Source organism: Hemiscyllium ocellatum, chromosome 12, assembly GCF_020745735.1.
Source record: "Hemiscyllium ocellatum isolate sHemOce1 chromosome 12, sHemOce1.pat.X.cur, whole genome shotgun sequence".
Lineage (NCBI taxonomy): Eukaryota > Metazoa > Chordata > Chondrichthyes > Orectolobiformes > Hemiscylliidae > Hemiscyllium > Hemiscyllium ocellatum.
In genome coordinates, this window is record NC_083412.1 from 53618147 (window position 1) to 53639007 (window position 20861).

The following is a 20861-nucleotide window of genomic DNA, read 5'->3' on the forward strand; positions in this document are numbered from 1 at the left end:
TCCTTATTTCTTTCTTTGTTATCTTCTGTTTGTTTTTGTAGTCTTCCCAATCTTCTGATTTCCCAGTGCTCTTAGCCACTTCATAGGCTCTCTCTTTTTCATTGATACATTTCCTGGCTTTCTTTGGCTGTCTAACCCCTCCCCTGATAATCTTTCTTTTCTTTGGGATGAACCTCTGTACTGTGTCCTCAATTACACCCATAGTTTACTCATAGATGGAGTTGATTTACTCCTCGGCAACAAATTGGCAGCAGCAAAGGTTACAGCTTCTTCAGTAGTTGCAGACAAACCTGAGTGAAGGCAAAGAAACAGAGCAGTTACAGGAAAAGTTCCAGGAAATTTTCCTTCAAGGGTGGTACCCTATGCAATAGCTAAACTAAGTTGTTGGAGATAGAATTGACACCAAAGTCAGACACTTATTCATCTGAAACTTTCTTTAGGATTTGAATAACCCAAATGAAGTGTTCAATCAATTTCACTGTTTTAGACACCAAAACCAAACCAGAGTATAACAAGAGAATCATAGAGTCATTCAGCATGGAAACAGACCCTTCAGTCTAACTAGTCTACACCAACTATGTTTCCAAACCAAACTAGTCCTAGCTGCCAAAAATAGAAATTGCTTGAAAAGCTCAGTAGGCTTGGCAGCATCTGTAGAGAGGAATCAGAATTAACATTTTGGGTCAAGTGACATTTCTGAATCATTATCTCTGATTTCTCTTCACAGATGGTGACACACCTGATGAGCTTTTCCATCAATTTCTATTTTTATCTCTGATATACAGCATCCACAGTTCTTTTGGTTTTCATTTTGTCCCACCTACCTGCGCTTGATCCATAACCCTCCAGACCTTTCCTATTCATGATGGCATAGATTTAAGGTAACTGGCAAAAGAAACAAGGAAGACATGGGGATTTCTTTTCATACAGCATATAGTTGAATCTGGAGTGCACTACTTGCAAATGTCGTGGAGATATGTTCAATTAAGACATTTGAGGGAATTAGATTATTATCTGAAAAAGTAAAATATGAAAGGATAACGGAAAAAGGCTGATGTGTGGCTCTAGGTAACTTGCTCTTTCAGACAGGTAAAAACAATGACTGCAGATGCTGGAAACCAGAGTCTAGATTAGAGTGGTGCTGGAAAAGCTCAGCAGTTCAGGCAGCATCCAAGGAGCAGTAAAATTGACGTTTCAGGCAAAAGCCCTTCATCAGGAATTGCTGCCATGACAAGACAGATAGCTGTTTGAATACTGTGAGTTTCTGAAATTTCTCCAATATCTTTTGTCCAAGATATTAATCACTTTTAAGTTCTTCATCCTTTTTGCCCCTTGATCACTTCTATTTCTGTTCTATAAATTGTTGCTTCTGTTACAAAGCTGACACAAAACACTCATTCAACATTTCTGTCATTTTCTAATTCCTCAAAATAATTTCTCTCATCAGTACTTCTAAGGAAGCATAGCTTACTTTATCTACTTTTTCTAAATGATAAATGCTAACACTGTCTGTTTGAATGTTTCTCATTGTTAGATGTTGGGATTTTTTCATCCAATATGGCCCAGTGGTTAGCACTGCTGCCTCACAGCACCAGGTTCAATCCCAGCCTCGGGTGACTGTCTGTGTGGAGTTTGCACATTCTCCCCATGTCTGCAAGGATTTCCTCTGGGAGCTCCAGTTTCCTCCCACAACCCAAAGATGTATAGGTTAGCTGAATTGGCCATGCTAAATTACCCACAGTGTTAGGTGCATTAGTCAGAGGGAAATGGGTCTGGGTGGGTTACTCTTCGGAGGGTCGTTGTGGACTTGTTGGGCCGAAGGGCCTGTTTCCACACTGTAGGGAATCTAATTTAATCTAATCTAAAATAGCAGTACTGGACATCTCTGCACAAGTTCTTTAGGCTAGTGTCCAAGGCCCAAGCATCTCCAGCTGCTTCTTCAAGTGGGGATATTTGAACAAAGAACAAAGAAAATTACAGCACAGAATCAGGCCCTTTGGCCCTCCAAACCTGCACACATCCAGATCCTCTATCCCTCTGCTCTCTGCTCATTCATGTATCTGTCTAGGTACATCTCAAATGATGCTATCATGCCAGCCTCTATCACTTCTGCTGGCAACATGTTCCAAGCACCTGCTACCCTCTTCATAAAGAATTTTACAAGCATATCTCCCTTAAACATTTCCCTGCTCACTTTGAACTTGTGATTGAGTTCCCCACTCTGGGAAAAAGCTTCTTGCTATCCACCCTGTCTATACTATACCTCTCATGATTTTGTAGACCTCAATCAGGTTCCCCCCACACCCCCACCAAACTCTGTCTTTCTAATGTAAATAATCCTAATCTAGTCAAGCTCTCTTCATAGTCAGGCAAAAGCATGGTGAACCTCCTCTGTACCCTCTCCAAAGCGTCCGCATCCTTCTGATAATGCAGCGACGAGAACTGTACGCAGTATTCCAAAGGTAGCCAAATCAAAGCCATGTACAACTGTAACATAACCTACCAACTCTTGAACTCAATACCCCGTCTGATAAAGGAGAGCATCCCGTATGTCTTCTTGACCATTCTATCGATATGCATGTTACCTTCAGGGTACAATGGACCTAAAAACCCAGATCCCTCTGTACATCAATTTTCCCCAGGGCTTTTCCATTTACTGTATAGTTCATTCTAGAATTGGATCTTCCAAAATGCATCATCTCGGAGAGACAGCAGATGGATTGAACTCCACCTGCTATCTCTCTGCCCAACTCTCCAATCTATCCATATTGCATTTTCCGACAGCCCTCTTCACTACCTGCTACTTCACCATTTTAGTGTCATCTGTTAACTTGTTAATCAGACCACCTGTACCTTCCTCCAGAGCATTTATGTATATCACAAACAACAGTAGTCCAGCATGGATCCCTATGGAACACCCACTGGTCACAGTTCTCCATTTTGAGAAACTCCCTTCCCCACTACTACTCTCTGTTTCCTGTTGCCCAGCCAGTTTTATATCCATCTGGACCCCATGCGATTTCACTTTCTCCATCAGCCTACCATGGGGAGCCTTAGCAAATACCTTGCTGAAATTCATGTACATGACATCTACAGCCCTTCTCTCAATCAACTTTGTCACTTCTTCAAAGAATTCTTCTAAGTTGGTAAGATATGACCTTCACTGTACAAGACAATGCTGCCTATCACTGATAAGCCCATTTTCTTCCAAATGTAAATAGATCCTATTCCTCAGTATCTTCTCCAGCGGCTTCTCTACCACTAACATCAGGCTCACTGGTCTATAATTACCTGGATTATCCTTGCTACCCTTCTTAAACAAGTGAATACATTAGCAATTCTCCAGACCTCCAGGAGCTCACCCGTGTTCAAGGATGCTGCAAAGAGACCTGTTAAGGTTCCAGCTATTTTCTCTCTAGCTTCCCTCAGTAACCTGCAATAGATCCCATCTGGACCTGGGGACTTTTCCACCTTAATGCCTTTTACTATACCCAAAACTTCCTCCCTCCTTATGCCAACTGACCTAAAGTAATCAATATCTATCCATAACCTCAACATCCATCATGTCTCTCTCCTCAGTGAATACCAACGCAAAGTACTCATTAAGAATCTCACCCATTTTCTCTGATTCCAAGCATAACTTTCCTCCTTTGTTCTTGAGTGGGCCAACTTTTTCTCTTGTTACCCTCTTGCTCCTTATCATGAATAAAAGGTTTTGGGATTTCCTTAACCCTGTTTGCGAAAGATATTCATGACCCCTTTTAAGCCCTCTTAATTCTTCATTTCAGATTGGTCCTATTTCCTGACATTCTTTCAAAGCTTCATCTGTTTTCAGTTGCCTAGACCTCATGTATACTTTCTTCTTCTTCTTAGCTAGCCTCATAATTTCACCTGTCATCCATGGTTTCCTAATCTTGCCATTTCTATCCCTTATTTTCACAGGGACATGTCTGTCCTGCATTCTAATCAACCTCTCTTTAAAAGCCTCCCACATATTAAATGTGGATTTACCCTCAAACAGCTGTTTCCAATCCACATGCCCCAGCTCCTGCCAAATTTTGCTACAGTTGGCCTTCACCCAATTCAGCACTCTTCCTTTAGAACTTGCTGATGATTGCATAATATTCAGTCCATTCATGACTATTCAGATAAAAAGAAATAGTCCATGTCCGAATACAACAGGATGTGGACAATATCTAGGTTTGGGCTGACAGGTGGTAAGTAACATTTGTGCAACGCAATGACCATATCCAGCAAGAGAATCTAAACATTACCTGTTGACATTTACTGGCATTACCAGCACTGAATCCCCACCAGCAACATCCTGAATTGTTACCATTGACCAAAAATTGAACTAGACTAGCTAAATAAATATAATGGCTACAAGAGCAAGTCAGAGATTAGGAATCTTGAATAACTCACCTCCTGACAAGACATGGATCAGGAATGTGATGCAATACTTTTTATCGGTCTGGATGAATGCACTTGCATGAATACTCAAGAAACTTGACACCATCCAGGGAAAAGCAGACCACTTGATTGACAGCACATCCATAAACATTCACGCCATTTTATGCCAACGCTAAGTAGCAGCAGTGTGTACCATCTACAAGATGCACTGCAGAAATTCACCAAGGCTCCCAAACAGCATCTTTCAAGCCAATGAGCAGGACCATCTAGAAGGGCAAGGGCAATGGATACATGGGAACGCCACCTATTGCAAGTTCCTCTCCAAGCCATTCACCATTCCAATATTGGAAATATAATACAGTTCCTTCAATGTCCTTCAGAGTACCAAAATATTGGTATTCCCTCCATAACAGTGTTATGGGTCTACTTCAACCAAGTGTAATGCATGGTTCAAGAAGGCATCATCCTCTCAAGGGCAACAAGGGGTTGGGCAATAAATCCCAGCCAGTGACGCTCATACCCCATCTACAAATTTACAAAAAAGTGGACAATTTGTAAGGGATTCTCAGATAGTTTAGATATGATACATTACTTAACAGACAAAGAGAAGTATACAACCATGATAATTCAGGATGGGTTGTTGATACCAGAAGACGAACAAGCAATTGGCACTGAGTATGTCAATCACTACATAGCTGTAAAGGCAGCATTCTGCTCTCTAGCTAATAATACAGAACTCTACAGTGAGTTTTCTGCCTCCTCTCTGGTCCATAATGGTGCCTCAGAAGACAGCTGACTGACAAGATCTGCCACCAACAAGGCCCCACCTTATGAGGACTGCCCTAATGATCTCAACCGGACGAGGACTTCCCTCTGACCTTGAACATTTGTGAAGTAGGGTTGATTTCCAGCACATTCATCCTGTCTGAATTGTAATATTATGAATTTAAATTGAGATATAAGCATTGTACTAGAATGTTTACATCTGACACACTGAGCAGATTACATAACCCACACAAAGGCCAAGATACTCCTCTTGATTGATACATCTATGTTATAGACTTTGAAGTTGAAGGCATTCTCCAGATTGATTTCTTACAATTTGGCAAGACCCAGTGTGAACAACTGCAATCAACAACTACCGAAGATGAGTAAGTAAAAGAGTTTCAAAGGATTATTACCCTTTGGTCTGACAGTATAAAGTAAGTATCTTAGCAGATTTGTTTATTTTGGCCATACAGAGAAGAATACAACAAGACCTAATATCTAAACCATTACAAAATGTCTCTGTTACACTGGAGATACATGGGTACAGAACGTACAGATGGCCAGTATGTGAATCTGTGTACCAGGGATTAATCAGGATCTTCAATGACTCATGCATCTATGTGAGTCAGGCCAAACATACCAACCCTAACAGCAGAGGGAGCTTCTACATGCAAACACTTCTCCATTCACTCGTTGCATGATGTAATAACTGACTTATCCACAGTGCACATTGAAGATTTCATCCTTGTTACAGGTTATTTCTCCAAATCTTCCAAGGTTCGATGACTTAATAACACAACAAGCATGACCACTGCTGACACTATGAGCACAATTTTCAGTATATTTAGTATACTGGATCCAAAGGTGTCCGATAATGAGCCACAGTACACAGGCAAACTGTTTCAGGATGTGTACTCAGCGTGGAGCCTGAAGAAGGGCTCATGCCCGAAACGTCGATTCTCCTGCTCCTTGGATGCTGCCTGACCTGCTGCGCTTTTCCAGCAACACATTTTCAGCTCAGTGTGGAATAGCCCATATGATATTGCCACTGCACTATCTTTGCTCAAATGATCAGAATGAACGCTATATTGTAACAAATCAATTATCAATAATGTCAAGTAACAGCAGGATTTTCAGATTGCATTGTTGATGTGCATTTTCATGCAACAGCATTGGAGAAGGGGTTACTATCTGCAGCATAACTTGTGCTAGGAATGCAAGTACAAACAACCTTGCCCAGCAACCAATTATTTCACCATTCTGAGGCATAGGATAACCAGAGAAGAATGAAAGAGATACGCACTGAGACAGTAGGTAGAGAACTACCAAAACAGTAGATTGGGCAGAGAGTGTGAGTTAGGATCCATATACAACAGCAAAGGTTTATAAATATGCAAACAATCCAGGTCATGCAAAGTACTTACTGAGGAAAATGCTACATTGTGAAGGAACAGAAGGCAGCTTTGACTAATGTACAATCATGCACAAGAGATTGAGAAAGATCACACAATTGTGTAGTGTCATTGAGGGACAGCAACCAACAGTAAGACATCCATCAAACAAGCGCAATAAAGAACAACGCTTAACTCTTTACAAACATGTATGTAATATTTGCTCACATTTGGTTTCCAAGTATACGATTACAGGTACCAGTTGAGAACAAGTTAGCAGTTCTCCAAAGTGTTACATTGAAATTTGAAGTATTAGTATTTAAACTCTGTTTTACCAATTTTTGTAATTATTGAATCAACAATACAAAGTACAACCATGTATATAGTTTGACATAATTTTTTTTATTGGAAAAAGGGAAAAATTTTGTGTTTTGTTCATGGTCAGTATGTCAGTAAAATTGTGGTATTGAAGAATCCAACAGACATTTATTACATCTAGCTTTTATACATAAACATCACATTTCTCAGACATTGAAGTGTCTTGCCAACACTAAACATCATTAAGTAATATGCTTCCAGTAGTGTGTCATGCTTGCGTGCAACTTTGGTCTCCTTCCTATTGGAAGGACGTTGTGAAACTTGAAAGGGTTCAGAAAAGATTTACAAGGATGTTGCCAGGGTTGGAGGATTTGAGCTATAGGGAGAGGCTGAATAGGCTGGGGCTGTTTTCCCTGGAGCACCAGAGGCTGAGGGGTTACCTTACAGAGACTTATAAAATCATGAGGGGCATGGATAGGATAAATAGACAAGGTCTTTTCTCTTGGGTGTGGAGTTCAGAACTAGACAGCATAGGTTTAGGGTGAGAGGAGAAAGATATAAAAGACACCTAAGGGGCAACCTTTTCACACAGAGGGTGGTGCGTGTATGGAAAGAGCTGCCAGAGGAAGTGGTGGAGACATTTACAGCATTTAAAAGGCATCTGGATGGGTATGTGAATAGAATGGGTTTAGAGGGACAAGTGTTGGCAAATGGGACTAGATTAGGATATCTGGTTGGCATAGACAAGTTGAACTGAAAGGTCTGTTTCCATGCTGTACATCGCTATGACTCTATGATCTCAGGGTAAAATGGAGTATGTGAACTTTATACACAAAAGACACCTTATGATTTGGTATTGATATCATTACTATGTCTCTTAAATGTACACTGCTATACTGATTGTGGAACATAACACAGCAGAAGAATTAATCAATAATCTCAATAATTATCACCCTTCCATTAAACTTAAAGCTTTGATACACAAAGAAAGCATTAATTTCCTAGATTTCAGAGTATGCAATTTTAGGCAAAAGTCAAAAACTTATTTTTCCTTTAATTCATTCATGGGATGAGGGTGTCACTGGCTAGGTCAGCATTTATTGCTGATTCCGAATTGCCCAGAGTCAATCGCATTCCTATGGCTCTGGAGTCACATGGAGGCCAAACCAAGTAAAAATGGCAGATTTCCTCCCTAAAGGACATTAGTGAACCAGATAGGTTTTTCGCCAATCAATCACAGTCATCATTAGACATAATTCCAGATTTTTATTGAATTCAAATTCTACCATCTAGTCTGGCAGGATTCAAACCCAGGTCCCCAGAAGATTACTTTGGTTTCTGGACTAAAAGGCCAGTGATAATACCACCAGGCCATCACTCCCCAAAAATTTCTCTAAGTAACTGACACACACTTCAACACACAAAAGTCATCAACCTAAACACACTCTTTGTAGACTTGTGATGTTGCAGCTAATCAACACATTTCTAACGCATGAACACAGAACTGGAAGATTTTAACTATGAGATTTATACTCTTTTATGACATCTCAGATCTCAATGTCAGATTTAAACTTAATAATTAACACAGTTCATTATAATAGCTTCCATACATTTTCCCTATATAGTAGCTCCTGAATATTTGTAGTTAACCTCGATGTTCCATTATCTTATTGATTTCAAGTTTTCTAGCTCCTAGTTAGCTGAATATTTATTTGACAGGTTTAAATCTGTTTGTCTCCTTTGCAGACTCCCTCATTCTTCTTTGCAGCATACCTTTCCCACCTCTCTTACAGCTGATTTTCCCCTACCACCTCATCCTGCAGCTGCCTTCTCCTGAATCCTTCCTTGGAACATCCTGTTTTCTCCACCCTCCCCTCTTATAGCTTCTTTCTCCCACTACAGCCATTTTACAATCTCATTCTTCCTTCCACCTCTCCTGTAGCTTCCTTCTATTCCCAATCCCAATGGAACCACTTGCTGCCTCCCCTATTTCAACCCGCCATTTCCCAATACATCTCTCCTTTAAACCTTCTACTCCCAATCCCAATGGAACCACTTGATGACTCTCCTATTTCAACCCGCCATTTCCCAATACATCTCTCCTTTAAACCTTTTCTCCCACTCCTCTTGCAATTTCCTCCATCTCCCAATGCTTCTTGCAGCCTCCATCTACACCACACCCCCTTCCAGTAACCTCCTTCCCTCATACCCCTGTGGCCTCTTATCCCAACAGTCCATTGCAACTTTCTTCTTCAAATCTCCAATCCCTTTTAGTATCCCTCTCTATTCACCCACTTATAGCTACATCTCCCCTATCCTATTATGGTCTTCTTCCCACTCACTCCACCCCATTTACAGCCTTCTTCTTCTTGCCAGTCCTCTTGCACCCTCCTTATTTTCCATTCCCTTTGCAATCTCCTTCTCCCCAGCAACATACCTTGCACCATCCTCTGCCACACTCCTCCTCAAAATCCATCTCCAAGCCTCTCGTGCCTAAATTCTTTGCAACCTTTTTTGGCCTTCCACCTCCTTTGCAGTCTTCTTCTCCCAGTCAACCCCCCTTGCAGCCTCTTGTCCCCCAACCTCTGTTGCAGCTTTCTTCTCCACCCCTCCTGACTGGTGTCTTATAGTTTATGAGTAAATTTTGGGATTCAGAGGTTCATCCCTTGTCAGAAAACATCTACTCTGCAACCAGCTCTTGCCACTGTATTTATATGGTGGGTCCAGTTAGCTTTTTGGTCAATCTTGATCTTCAGCATATTGATTCTGTGGTTCAGCAATGGTAGTGCTATTGAGTGTCAAGAGAAGGTGGTTAGACTGGTGCATTGTCTGGTACCAGTATGTTGCAAATGTTATTTCCCACTCATCAGCCCAACTGAATGTTCTTCAGGCCTTGGTGCATGCAGGCACGGTCTACTTCAGTAACTGAGGAATTAAGAATTAAATTGAACACTGACATCATCAGCCAACAACCTCGCTCTGACCTCAGAATGGAGGGAATATCATTAATGAAGCAGCTGAGGATGTTTGAACCTCATGCTACCCTGAGTACTTCCAGCAGCTATGTCATTGAGCTGAGATGATTGCCTTCCAACAAATAAAATCATCTTGCTCAGTATGACTTCAATCAATGGAAAATTCCCCCCATCACTAATTCCCATTGACTTCAGTTTAGATAGGACTCTTTAATTCCACATTCAATCAAATGCTGCCTTGATGTCAAGGGCAGTGAACTTCACCGCATCTCTAAAATTCAGCTTTTTATTCCATTTACATCAATACTGCATTCAGATTGGGAGCCTTGTGGCCCTCACAGAACCAAGACTGAGCAGTGCTGAGTAATTATTTCTTGATAATACCGACAATCATTTAAAAATTATTCTTTCATAGGATGTTAGTGAAACTGATTGAGCTTTACTATCCATTTCTAATTTTACTGGAACTGAGTGGCTTGCTGGGCCATTTCAGAGTGCAGTTAAGAGTCAACTACATTGCCTTGGGCCTGGAGTCACATGTTGGCCAGACCAGGTAAGGATGGCAGACTTACTTCCTTAAAAGGCAGTAATGAACCAGATGGAGTTTTATGACAATTGACAATGAATGCATGGTCATCATTAGACTAGCTTTTAATTCCAGATTTTATTGAATTCAAATTTCACCATCTGTCATGGTGGGATTCAAATCCATGTCCCCAGCACACTTGCCTGAGGTTCTGGTTACTAGTCCAATGTCATTACCAACACACCACCGCCAATGTACCATGCACAACGGTCAGAAGTCACTACTGTCCCCAGACCTCTCAGTCCTGCACAACCAGAATGAAAATTAGAGTAATGCTGGCCACTATCTCTTATGGTCTCTTCAAATACAGTGCTTATGGTTGAGATTAAATTCATGAGGCAGTCAGGTTAGGTATATCATGTTCTCAGGGAAAAAGTGCCATAGGCTCCTGTCACTCTCAGAGAAAAAAATTAAACTAACCTCTCTTTTAAATGGGTGTCCTGAGTTTTAAACAGTGACCCCTCGTTCTAGACTCCCCACAGGAGGAAACATCCTCTCAGCATCTACTCTGCCAAGACCCACCTGGATTTTCTCTGTTTAAATCAAGTCATCTCTGACTCTTTTAAACTCTAGTAAACAAAACTCTTGCCTGTCCAACTCTTTGCCACAAGAAGAACCATCCAGTCCAGTTATTCGTTCATTATATCTTCCCTGGACTGCCTCCAATGCATTCACATTGGACACACAGAGGGATATCCTGATTCCTCTGCATCTTAGGCCTCTGTAATCTCTCACCATTTAGACAATATGCTTTTTAAAATTCTTTCTGCAAAAATTTCACATTTTCCCACTTTATACTCCATTTGCCACATTGATGCTCACTTACTTAACCTCCCATTATCTTTTTCGAACAGCCTAGTGTCCTCTTCGAAACTTCCTTTTATATTTATCTTTGTATCGTCATCAAATACCTTTCATCCATTCAAGTGTCATTTATATAAATTACAAACATTTGAGGCCCCAACAGTGATCCCTGTGGCAAACCACTCATTACATCTTGCCAACTTGAAAGGACTACATCTACTCTCTGCTTCTTCTTAGCCAAATAATCATCTAACCATACCAATATGCTACACCTACACCATGAGCTTTTATATTTTGCATTCCTTTGATGTTCAGCCTTATCAAGTACTTTCTGAAACTTGCAGTAAATTCACCAGTTCCCCCTTCTTCACAACATGTTACAAAGAACAAAACAGCACAGGAACAGGCCCACCAAGTCTGTGCCAACACGTTATGCCTTTATAAACTTGTAAGGATATGGGGGAAATGATAGGAGATTGGAACTAGGTAATAAAATTGTATAGACAGGATGGGCAAAATGGTCACTTGTGTTGTAACAATTGTGCCTCTCATTGTAGGCCCAGAAAATTTGCAGAGTTTAAGAAAATAGCAAAGGACGAGGAAACAAATAATCGCAAGAAACTGGAGTTTGAAAGAAAGCAATCAAGAAATATAAAATCAGATTGTAGAAGCGTCTCCAGATATATGAAAAGGAAGTACTAGCTAAAATGAGCATTTATAACCTTGGATGAAACTAGGAAACTAATAGAAAGCAGGAAACAAAAGAGGCTTTAAACAAGTAATTCAATCCATCTTCATAGGACACACAAAGAGCGTCAATGGTTACAGGAAAGTGAAGTTAAGATTTCAATCAGACTGCGACCTTATTGAAAGGTAGATCAAGCTCAGTGGGCTGATTGAACTTTTTGTTGTGTTCCCGCCACAAGGCTTCACATCTTGTGTTTGGTCAGGTTGTGTTTGGCAGCAAAGCATGTGATCCATCCAGTTATGGCTTATCACTATAGTGGCACATTACTGAGCCAGTCTCATTGTAATCCCAGTCTCACTAATTATGTAAATTATAAATACCTTTATGATGAAATATGAGCATTTTCAACCATTGATGATTTTGATTGAAGAAACAATGTAATACATTGTTAAAACAATCAAATTAGGGAAAGATTACTTAGCATCCAAAAGTAGTCAAGACAATTCACTCGCTTCAACACCACTTCACACGATGGTGACACAGAAGCGAAATGCTGCTGACATCTTAAAGTAAGGAATTTTCATTTTCTCTCCTGAGATGTATCTGGAACTCAGTATTAGCAGCATTTTGGTGTTTATGTAACACACATTTTTCGGAAGAAGGGAGGAGTAAACAAAGTACTATTGCCACTGAGAAGTCTGGGGCCTTCGCAAGCTCAAGAATGAGCGATTGAAAAGTTCGCTACCGGACACAAGTTGTCACAAGGCCGAGGGAACTCGGTGCAAACCTCGCGATATTGGGAAGGGAAAGTTTATGGGGTGCGGGGGCAGGGAAGAGAGCTGGCTCTCGCGATACTGGCGGCGTCCTTTAACCAGGTCTCGAGCGCACTGGTGCGGCCGCTCCTGCTGGTTGGTTGGGAGCTGTGTCACGTGGCCGGTCTGGGTTCCCGGCGGCCTCAGCGCGAATTGATGATAACGAGAGACGAAGGGACGAGGGAGAGAGTGCGACAGCGAACGGAGGATCGGCAAGAAGCGGCACCGGTACCGAGGGCTCGGTTGGCTGGTTCTACGTACCTGGGTCTCCTATAGTTTGCTTCTCTCATAAGTGGATAAACAAATCGGAAGACGATAAGAAAGATTTCCCACCGGGGATAGTTCCCAGTCCTCCTTTTATTTCCCCCCCTTTCAAGAGAGAGAACTTTTTCTTTTGGTTTTTTTTTCCCCTCAGTCGGAAATTTTGTACTCATTTTTTAGTTATGAGTCATGTGGCCATCGGAAATGTACTGGATCTAGATCAGCAGGTGAGTGGATCTCCACTCCACTGACTTGTTTAATTGTGATTTTTTCTCTCTCTAATGGATGTGTGTGTTTGGGGGGGGGGGAGAGAGATGTCGGTGCGCTTTCTTTAACCCCCTCCTTCCTTCTCTTTACCCCCTCACCCTTCCCCCCCCCCCCCCTCCCTCCCTCCCTCCCTCCTCCCCCCCTCCTCCCCAGGGGGGTTGCGGGGGAACTCGCCCACAATGGCGGCTTTTGTCTCCCTCGAAGTCGCCGGGGCTGCAGCTGGTGGGGAGGAGTCTGGGTTTTTTTTTAAAGTTTCTTTTTTTGTCTGAGGGTTTTTCTTGTCGTGGGGGGGGGGGGGGAGGTGGAGGGTGATCCTGACTGTCGGATTCTCTCTCTCTCTCTCTCTCCCACCCCCCCCCACCCCCTCTCTCTATTTCGGTTCCTGTGGACGGCGGTGGTCCCAATGTGGCTGAGAAATAACTGGCTCCACGTTCTTTGTCTGCCTTCACCGCGGCGGGAACACCGGGGAGGGGGTCATTTCTTCCTGCACTCTTTCCTTTCGACAAACGGTATTTTTTTTCCCTTCTTGGGTTTATCCCGGCGGGGAGTTTGAGGTGGGGGTGGGTTTTTTTTTGTTTTAAATGTGCGCAGGGAAACCTAGCGAAATGTGTAATGGCGGCCTTAGTAGTAAAGTGATTAAAAATCTCCTGCCTTCTCTCTCTGTGTGTCTCACAACGGCGTTTACCCCTCTTCAAGTCCCATCGGTTGTCATTTAAAGCCTCGGTCATGGCGTGATTTCCTCTCAACTTCGTCTCTACTTTTAACAAGCTCGAGTGTTGGTATTTTGAGCATGGAGTGGGGGCGGGGGGAAGTGAAGCGTTGGCCTATTTGTATCATACATTCACTTTTAGACTTTAATCGATTCAGAAAGTGTCTTTTTGACTTGGCATTCGGCATCGAGAATTTCAAATTGACACCGCCATCGTTTTAGTGGCACGTCGCTCGCATCTACAAATGTGGATGGCTGTATCCTCCTGTTTTTTTTGGGAGATAGTGATTAAACTCCTGATCCCAACCGTAGTCCCGGTGTTGGCTTTCAATGCCTGCCTGCCTGACTTGGTCCTGCCCCTGTCCCGCCTCGACAAGTTTTCAGATCTTAAAAAAAATTGGGTTTCCCTAACTCCTGAACTAGTTCCGTCCATACTTTGGGCATGTTTTTTTTGTTGTTGAATACGACCGGAAGAGACTGGTACAGCCGTGTGAAATGTTTTACTTGCTCGGAGAACAGGTTACAGATGGAGAGTAGGCTGCTGGCCTCTCTCTCTCTCTCTCTCTTGTTTACTCGGCTTGTGTGCGCTAGGAAACTGCGCCATCATTGTGACTGGCGCAGCAGCTTTTTTTAAGCTGAAGGAGGTTTCAGATTATGAACCGTTTCGGAACGGTCTTTCACCTCCTTTTTTTTTGTTTTGAAGGTAACGGTGCTCAGTCCATGGCCATTGCAGAAGTCTTGAGTCCCGGGCGGACATTAGAGGGAGGGGGGGTGTTAAATATTAAAATCCCGGTGATTAATTTCTCTGACGAAGACGGGCGTGTTGAAGTCTGACGGGGGTGACTGGAAAGGGTGGAGAAGGCTCGTCACAAAAGGTTTTAAGTTTCCTGTAAGCGTAACGAACGTGCGGTGCCATTTTCTACTGCCGTGTTGTGCGGTAATTATTTTTTTCCCCCCCAAAAATAAAATTGGCACCAAGATGTGAAAAGTGCTTGCTCAGCAACGTTCGACCGCTTTACGAAACGAGATCGCTTCCCATCGAGGAATTTGGTGCAATCGTCCGCTCGTGTCACGATTTAAAAGAAAATGGACGATCTTTTATACCGAACAGCTTCGGCACTTCGCAGTCATTATTATTTACGGCCTTGGGCATGGGATTAGAAAAGGGAGGTCCGGGTGGGTGCAGCGCTGCGCGATTGCAAAATAACGAGTGTCCCTAGATTAAACCTTCCGTTTCGCAGTTAAATCAATGACCAATACTTAATCAACTACATTGGGGGCGGAGATATTCAACGTAAAATTGTGCAATGAATACTTGATGCTCGAATATAAAAAGGGCACATGTTTCATGCACTCGAATGTTAAGGTAGCTGTAGGCCATTAGATGACTTTAATGGGTAATGTTTATTTGCCAAACATCTTTTTTTTGGTCATGGACTTTTGCATTGCAAGTTCCCTTCGCCAAAACATCAAACGAGCACTGCCCTCTACAGGGCATTCCGGTTTGTATACAAGCCGGACAACTGCCTAATGCAGGTACAGGGTACTGTTAATGAGCAAGTCTGAATCAGGAAATCAGTTTGAAAAACTACTTGTGGGTTTCATGTTCTCTAGGTGGTAATTGAATTATTGCAGAATTGGATTAGTGTTTTAAGTCTTCAATAAATGAATGCATGATGGCCTCTGCATTTGACTATCGCTCGTTACAGTAACACCATGAAATAATACCAGAATGGACATTCCAGCTTTTCCTAAAGAGCTTAGTGTATATATTGGTAAACCAAGGGACAGGATATCCTGATCACGTTTATAATCTTAATGTAATTGCTATTCATGTAGCAGTTCATCATTGACTTGATCCGAGGCAACTCAAATGTGCTTGGTTTTTTATTTTTTTTAAAAAAACCTTCGGGAAAACTGAAAGCAACATTCCTCCAAGGAAATTATTCCTCTGAATTTGTGTAATGGCTTTATCTTATTGGCACTGATTCTTTTTTTAAAAAAGTACACTTTCCTTCTATGTAAAATTGCCTTGTAGGCAATGTAATGGCAAATTGTTTAAGGGTGGTCTGAGCAGATGATGCCTCAGGCCTAGTTGACCCATGCCATAAAGAGGGTGTGGAAATAAAGTCTGTGTAGCCTTGATAGGCCCAGTATTCAGCACATTGTACAGAATGGCAATCAAAATGAGAAACCTAAAAGACGTCAGTGGTGAAGTATGAACCTAGTGGTTTTTGTAAAAAGGAACAAGCCCTGAATTAGTTGACTGAAACAAGGTCCAAGCAGAGGTCCTGCAATAAGCAGAGGACTTGCCTTGCACTAGATGAATACTGTAGCATTTTGTATGGAGAGATTTGGTCTACAACCTTTCTCTTTTTGACTTGATTTGGTTGTTTAAGATAACTATGAAGGTTACAATAGTGTGGTTATCTTGTATTTAATGGTCAGTTCCTTAAGGCAGACATGCCTGTGGTTTAAACCATGTGGCACAGTCGTGCATCTACCCAAGTCAAGAAGTATTGGGTTAAAGTCGTACCTGTTCCAGAGGTGTGAAGAGCATTTTGGGGGAGTAGTTGGGACCATTTTCAGGAGGGTTTGTTTACGCAGTACATAAACAATCCAACCAGGAATTGGGTTACACTGGACCTGGTTGTGGGAAATGAGCCCAGCCAGATAAGCAAAGTTTTAGTGGGGAATTTCGGGAGTAGTGACCATAATACTGAGTTTTAAGATACTCGTGGGTAGAGTTAACAGCAGGTGAACTACAAGAATATTGGGCAGGAACTGGAGAATTTTGATTAGAGGCAGTTTTTGAGGTGGAAATCCTTATCAGACATGTGGGAGTATTTCAAGCGGCAGTTAAGAGTTCAAGGAATGGCATATTCCAGTGAGAATGAAAGATAAGTATGGCAAGTTAGGTGATCAGAGATAGTATGACCTTCATCAAAAAAAAGCAGACAAAAGATCTAGGAAGATGGGAACTGAGGGAGCCCTTTAAGTATATAGGGAGAGAACATAAACAAGAATTAAGCTCATGAAAAGTAATTAGCAAGCATAATTAAGAATCCCAAGGCTTTTGATACATAAGGAAAAGATTGGCCGACTCTAGGACAAAGGGTTTTTGAAGAGCCAGAAGAGGTAGGTGAAGTCCTAAACAAATACCTTCTCAGTCTTTACAAAAGAGAAGGAATTGGTGGAGGATGTCCTAAGGGAAGGGTGTGTTGTATTTCCAAGCCAAGTTGCTATTACAAATGAAGAGGTGCTGAGTGCCTTAAAGTATTAAGGTAGATAAGTCCTCGGGTCCTGATGGGGTCTATCCCAGAATACTGAAGGAAGCAAAGAGCAAATTTCTGGAGTGTTGACAGACATCTTTTGCATCTCTTTAGTTACAGGTGAGGTCCCAGAATACTGTAGAACAGCCAATGTAGTACCATTGTTTAAGAAGGGTAGTGGGGTAATCTAGAAATTACAGGCCTGTGTGCCTTGTGTCAGTGCTGGAATAGCACAGCAGGTCAAGTGGCATCTGAGGAGCAGGAGAATCTATTTTGGGCATAAGTCCTGATGCCTGAAATGTAGATTCTCCTCCTTGGATGCTGCCTGACTTGTTTTTAGTGCCACATATGATTCTGATCTCCAACATCTGCAGTCCCACTTTCTACCAGCCTTATGTCAGTGTAAGGGAAACTATTGGAAAGAGTCTCCAAGGTCTATATGAATTTTTAGAAGCAAATGGACTAATTAGTAGGAGACAACATGGTTTTGTGCAGAGGTAGTTGGCTCACTAGCTTAATCCATTTTTTTTTTAGATGACTTCTAATCTCTGCAGTCCTGCTACACCATTGTAACTCATGGAGTGTTGTGAAAATATCCTTCTCCTTGAAAAGCCTGGCATGTAGTCAGATGTCTTCCACTGTTTAGTCACTTGATGCTCCTTTGATACTGAACATGTCTGTTGTCCTGCCCTTCTGCTTGGACTGTTACAACTCTAATTATCACCAAAAGAATGCTATGTTCTATGACATTTATTATTGAATCCCCCACTACCGATCTCCAAGGTTTCACCAATTCCAGTTGAATTGGACCAGCCATATAAATACAGTAGTTGCAAGAACAGGTTGACTCCTCAAAGTCTGTCTACCACCTATGGCACAGGTCAGGTGTGATGTAAACCCTTGGCTTCTACAACCTACATAGATGCAGTAGAAACATTGGAGCACTGTCACATGCATGTTTCTTTACAGGACACATGCTGTTCTGACTTGCAACTGTTTATTGCAGGATCCAAATCCTGGGAATCTTTCCCTAACCATACTAAATGTAACTACAGTATATGTACTGTAGTGTTTTAAGGCTAGTCTGTGCCCACATGGTTGGAAAATCAGCTAATTTTGCAGATGGAATGATGTGGCTGGATCTGAATCTTGCAGGGCATTCTTGGTTGAAGTCATTTACTGAAAATCTGACTGTACAGTTAATCATTTCAACTTGTTTACTTTTACTTTGTATTTCTCAGCTTGCTGGCCTAGACTTGACATCGTCAGCAGGTGATGCTCAGAGTGCTGGTGGGGCAGGCAGTAAGTACCACTTTTGCACATTTTGTATTGAGTACAGTTATTTGTTACTAAACATTAATCTGGCAGAATGATGTATCCATCATGCGAACAGGCTTAAACCTAGGGCATTGTGTCTGCCTTTTGTACTGAATTAGAATGTTATGTTTTCAATTTCATGAATTACTCAAACGTTGAACCTGAGTGAAGCTAACCAGTTGAGGTGTTTGCTACAAAGCAAAATTATTTTGTTCCCTTAACTTTTTAGCTTACTAGTTGTAGACCAAAGGACAAAGGAATATGAAATAAACTGGAAAGAAATTTGGATATTGATCTTGCATGCTTTAAATTGAAAATGTAAATAAGTTGATTGTTTAAATATTTCTATTTTTAGACTGTGGTACAAGGCAACCTAAAACAAAGTGAAAAAATTTCTAGGATTTGTAGATCTTTTAAAACCAAGAATGTGGGACCTGAAGCAGCTGCATCTCCGTATTTAGACACTTGTAACCAATATCTGAACTTAAAACTTTTCTAATTCAAAATGCCACTTATGTTGCCCCCTTAAGACGGGGGGAGAAAACAAACCTGTAGGCCTGTCAGTTTGTGATGTGGGAAGTTTGAATCTAATTGTGATGAATGTCTTTGACTGCTGTCTGTTTCAGACCCTAAAGTGATAGAATGGTAAGTTAGGATATGTGCAGATAAAATAAACATTGATGATTTGAACTTGCTTAGGCAAATGATCCTTGAATTTGTTCTTCCTGCAAGCAGAATAGAATTGCACAAAGCTTGCATCTTTGCAGGTGTTGGAATATGCCTCAGTGTTTCTTTCAATTTGCCTGATGTGGGGAAGTCTTGTACATTCTGAAATCTGATTCATTTTGGATCATAGGACCATGGAGCTGTGAAGGAGCTTGTTACCCTAATGCTATTTTTTCCACTTGTGGCATCATGTATACAAATTTTTGAACTAAAGTATAACAAACAAGAAAGGAGTATCCATTTCTAGGAAATTGGGAAAGCTGTTTCCAGTTCTAGAACCCTGTTTGAACCCCATCTTGAGTCTATAGGAATGTAAAACTTGGGAGAATAAGTTTTTTTTTATTTTGAATTTTTTATATTGAATAAAATCATGGTTGATCTGATTGCAGTATTTATCAGTTTCCCATCTACCCCCAGACTGCATTCAGTTTAGATTCTCTTGCGATGAGATCTCCGCCATCAGACATTAAAAATTAGCAGCAAGGACCTTTTGAGTAAATTGAAGTCTGATTTTCTTAAACACTATACCCTGTTAATTTGTACTTGTTACATGCCGTTTCACCCTGTTTGAATGAGATCCACAATTGTAATATGGGCAAATGCATTGTTCTGCAACAGGCCTCCTTTGCATGTTTATAAAATTGAGGGCTGTTGTCATAACAGTGTACTGGTATCGGAGACTGTCAAGTTAAAAATATCATGTTGCAACACAAAATTATAGTTCAACAGGTTTATTTTGGGGACACTAGTTTTTGAAGTGCTGCTGCTTCATGAAGTGGTGGTGTGATTTTTTTTTTAAACTGTCCACTCCAGTCCTTTTTTAGATTAGTTAAGATAGTTATGCATCACCTTCAGTAAAATATCTTGTTACACTTTCTTCAAACCTTGAATGTCCACCTAATTTCACTTGTATTGAGTGACAATTATTCAAACTATCAAAAAGCCTTTTCTTTTTGGATGACATACTGATGTGGGAGGTGTGCACATGCTATGCAAATTTGACTTAAGCTACTGTTTTTTAAAAAAAATCAAGGTTGTTTGCTCCCATTGCTGTTGCTAACTTGGGATATATTTAATTACATTAATAATAAAAAAAAAATCCAGGTTTCCCCATCTCTTAATGTCCACTAGAATTTTTATCCTTGCCAGCTGATGGAATAAGAAATTGGCTAGAACGTAAGCCTTGAGGTGTGATGCTTATGATTTCTAAAGGGCCAACTGCTTTTTAAATGGGTGTGAGACATTAAAATTTAAGATTTGTCAAATGGTTTAAATTTGTAAGTGGCCATTTTTAACTTGGGGAAGTAGACTTAACAGTTCTACTTTCTTTGTAGAAGGACGTTATATTCCTCCTCATCTAAGAAATAAAGAGGCATCCAAGAATGGTAAGTCAGTATAACAAGTACTTCCTTTAAGTGAGTGATAGTTGAATTGTATTGAGTTTGCATTCTATGTCCTAATGGAAATTTGATTCCAGTAAGTGGAAGGCTGCAATTGGAAATTGTATGCGTGTGTTTGGGAGTATGGATTACAAAATCTGTAGCCTTGGTCTAAATG

The 20861-nt window shown here is 41.2% G+C and overlaps 1 protein-coding gene across 1 annotated transcript in view; it reads left to right on the plus strand.

Annotated features, from left to right (window-relative positions):
• The first annotated feature begins 12845 nt into the window (after positions 1-12845).
• ddx3xa (DEAD-box helicase 3 X-linked a) overlaps positions 12846-20861 on the plus strand; it is a 46543-nt gene continuing 38527 nt past the window's right edge. The window contains exons 1-3 of the mRNA XM_060833554.1: positions 12846-13240; positions 18503-18563; positions 20639-20689. Of these exons, the coding sequence (XP_060689537.1) occupies positions 13196-13240; positions 18503-18563; positions 20639-20689 (157 nt within the window). The 5' untranslated portion in view covers positions 12846-13195. The remainder of the gene's footprint in view (positions 13241-18502; positions 18564-20638; positions 20690-20861) is intronic.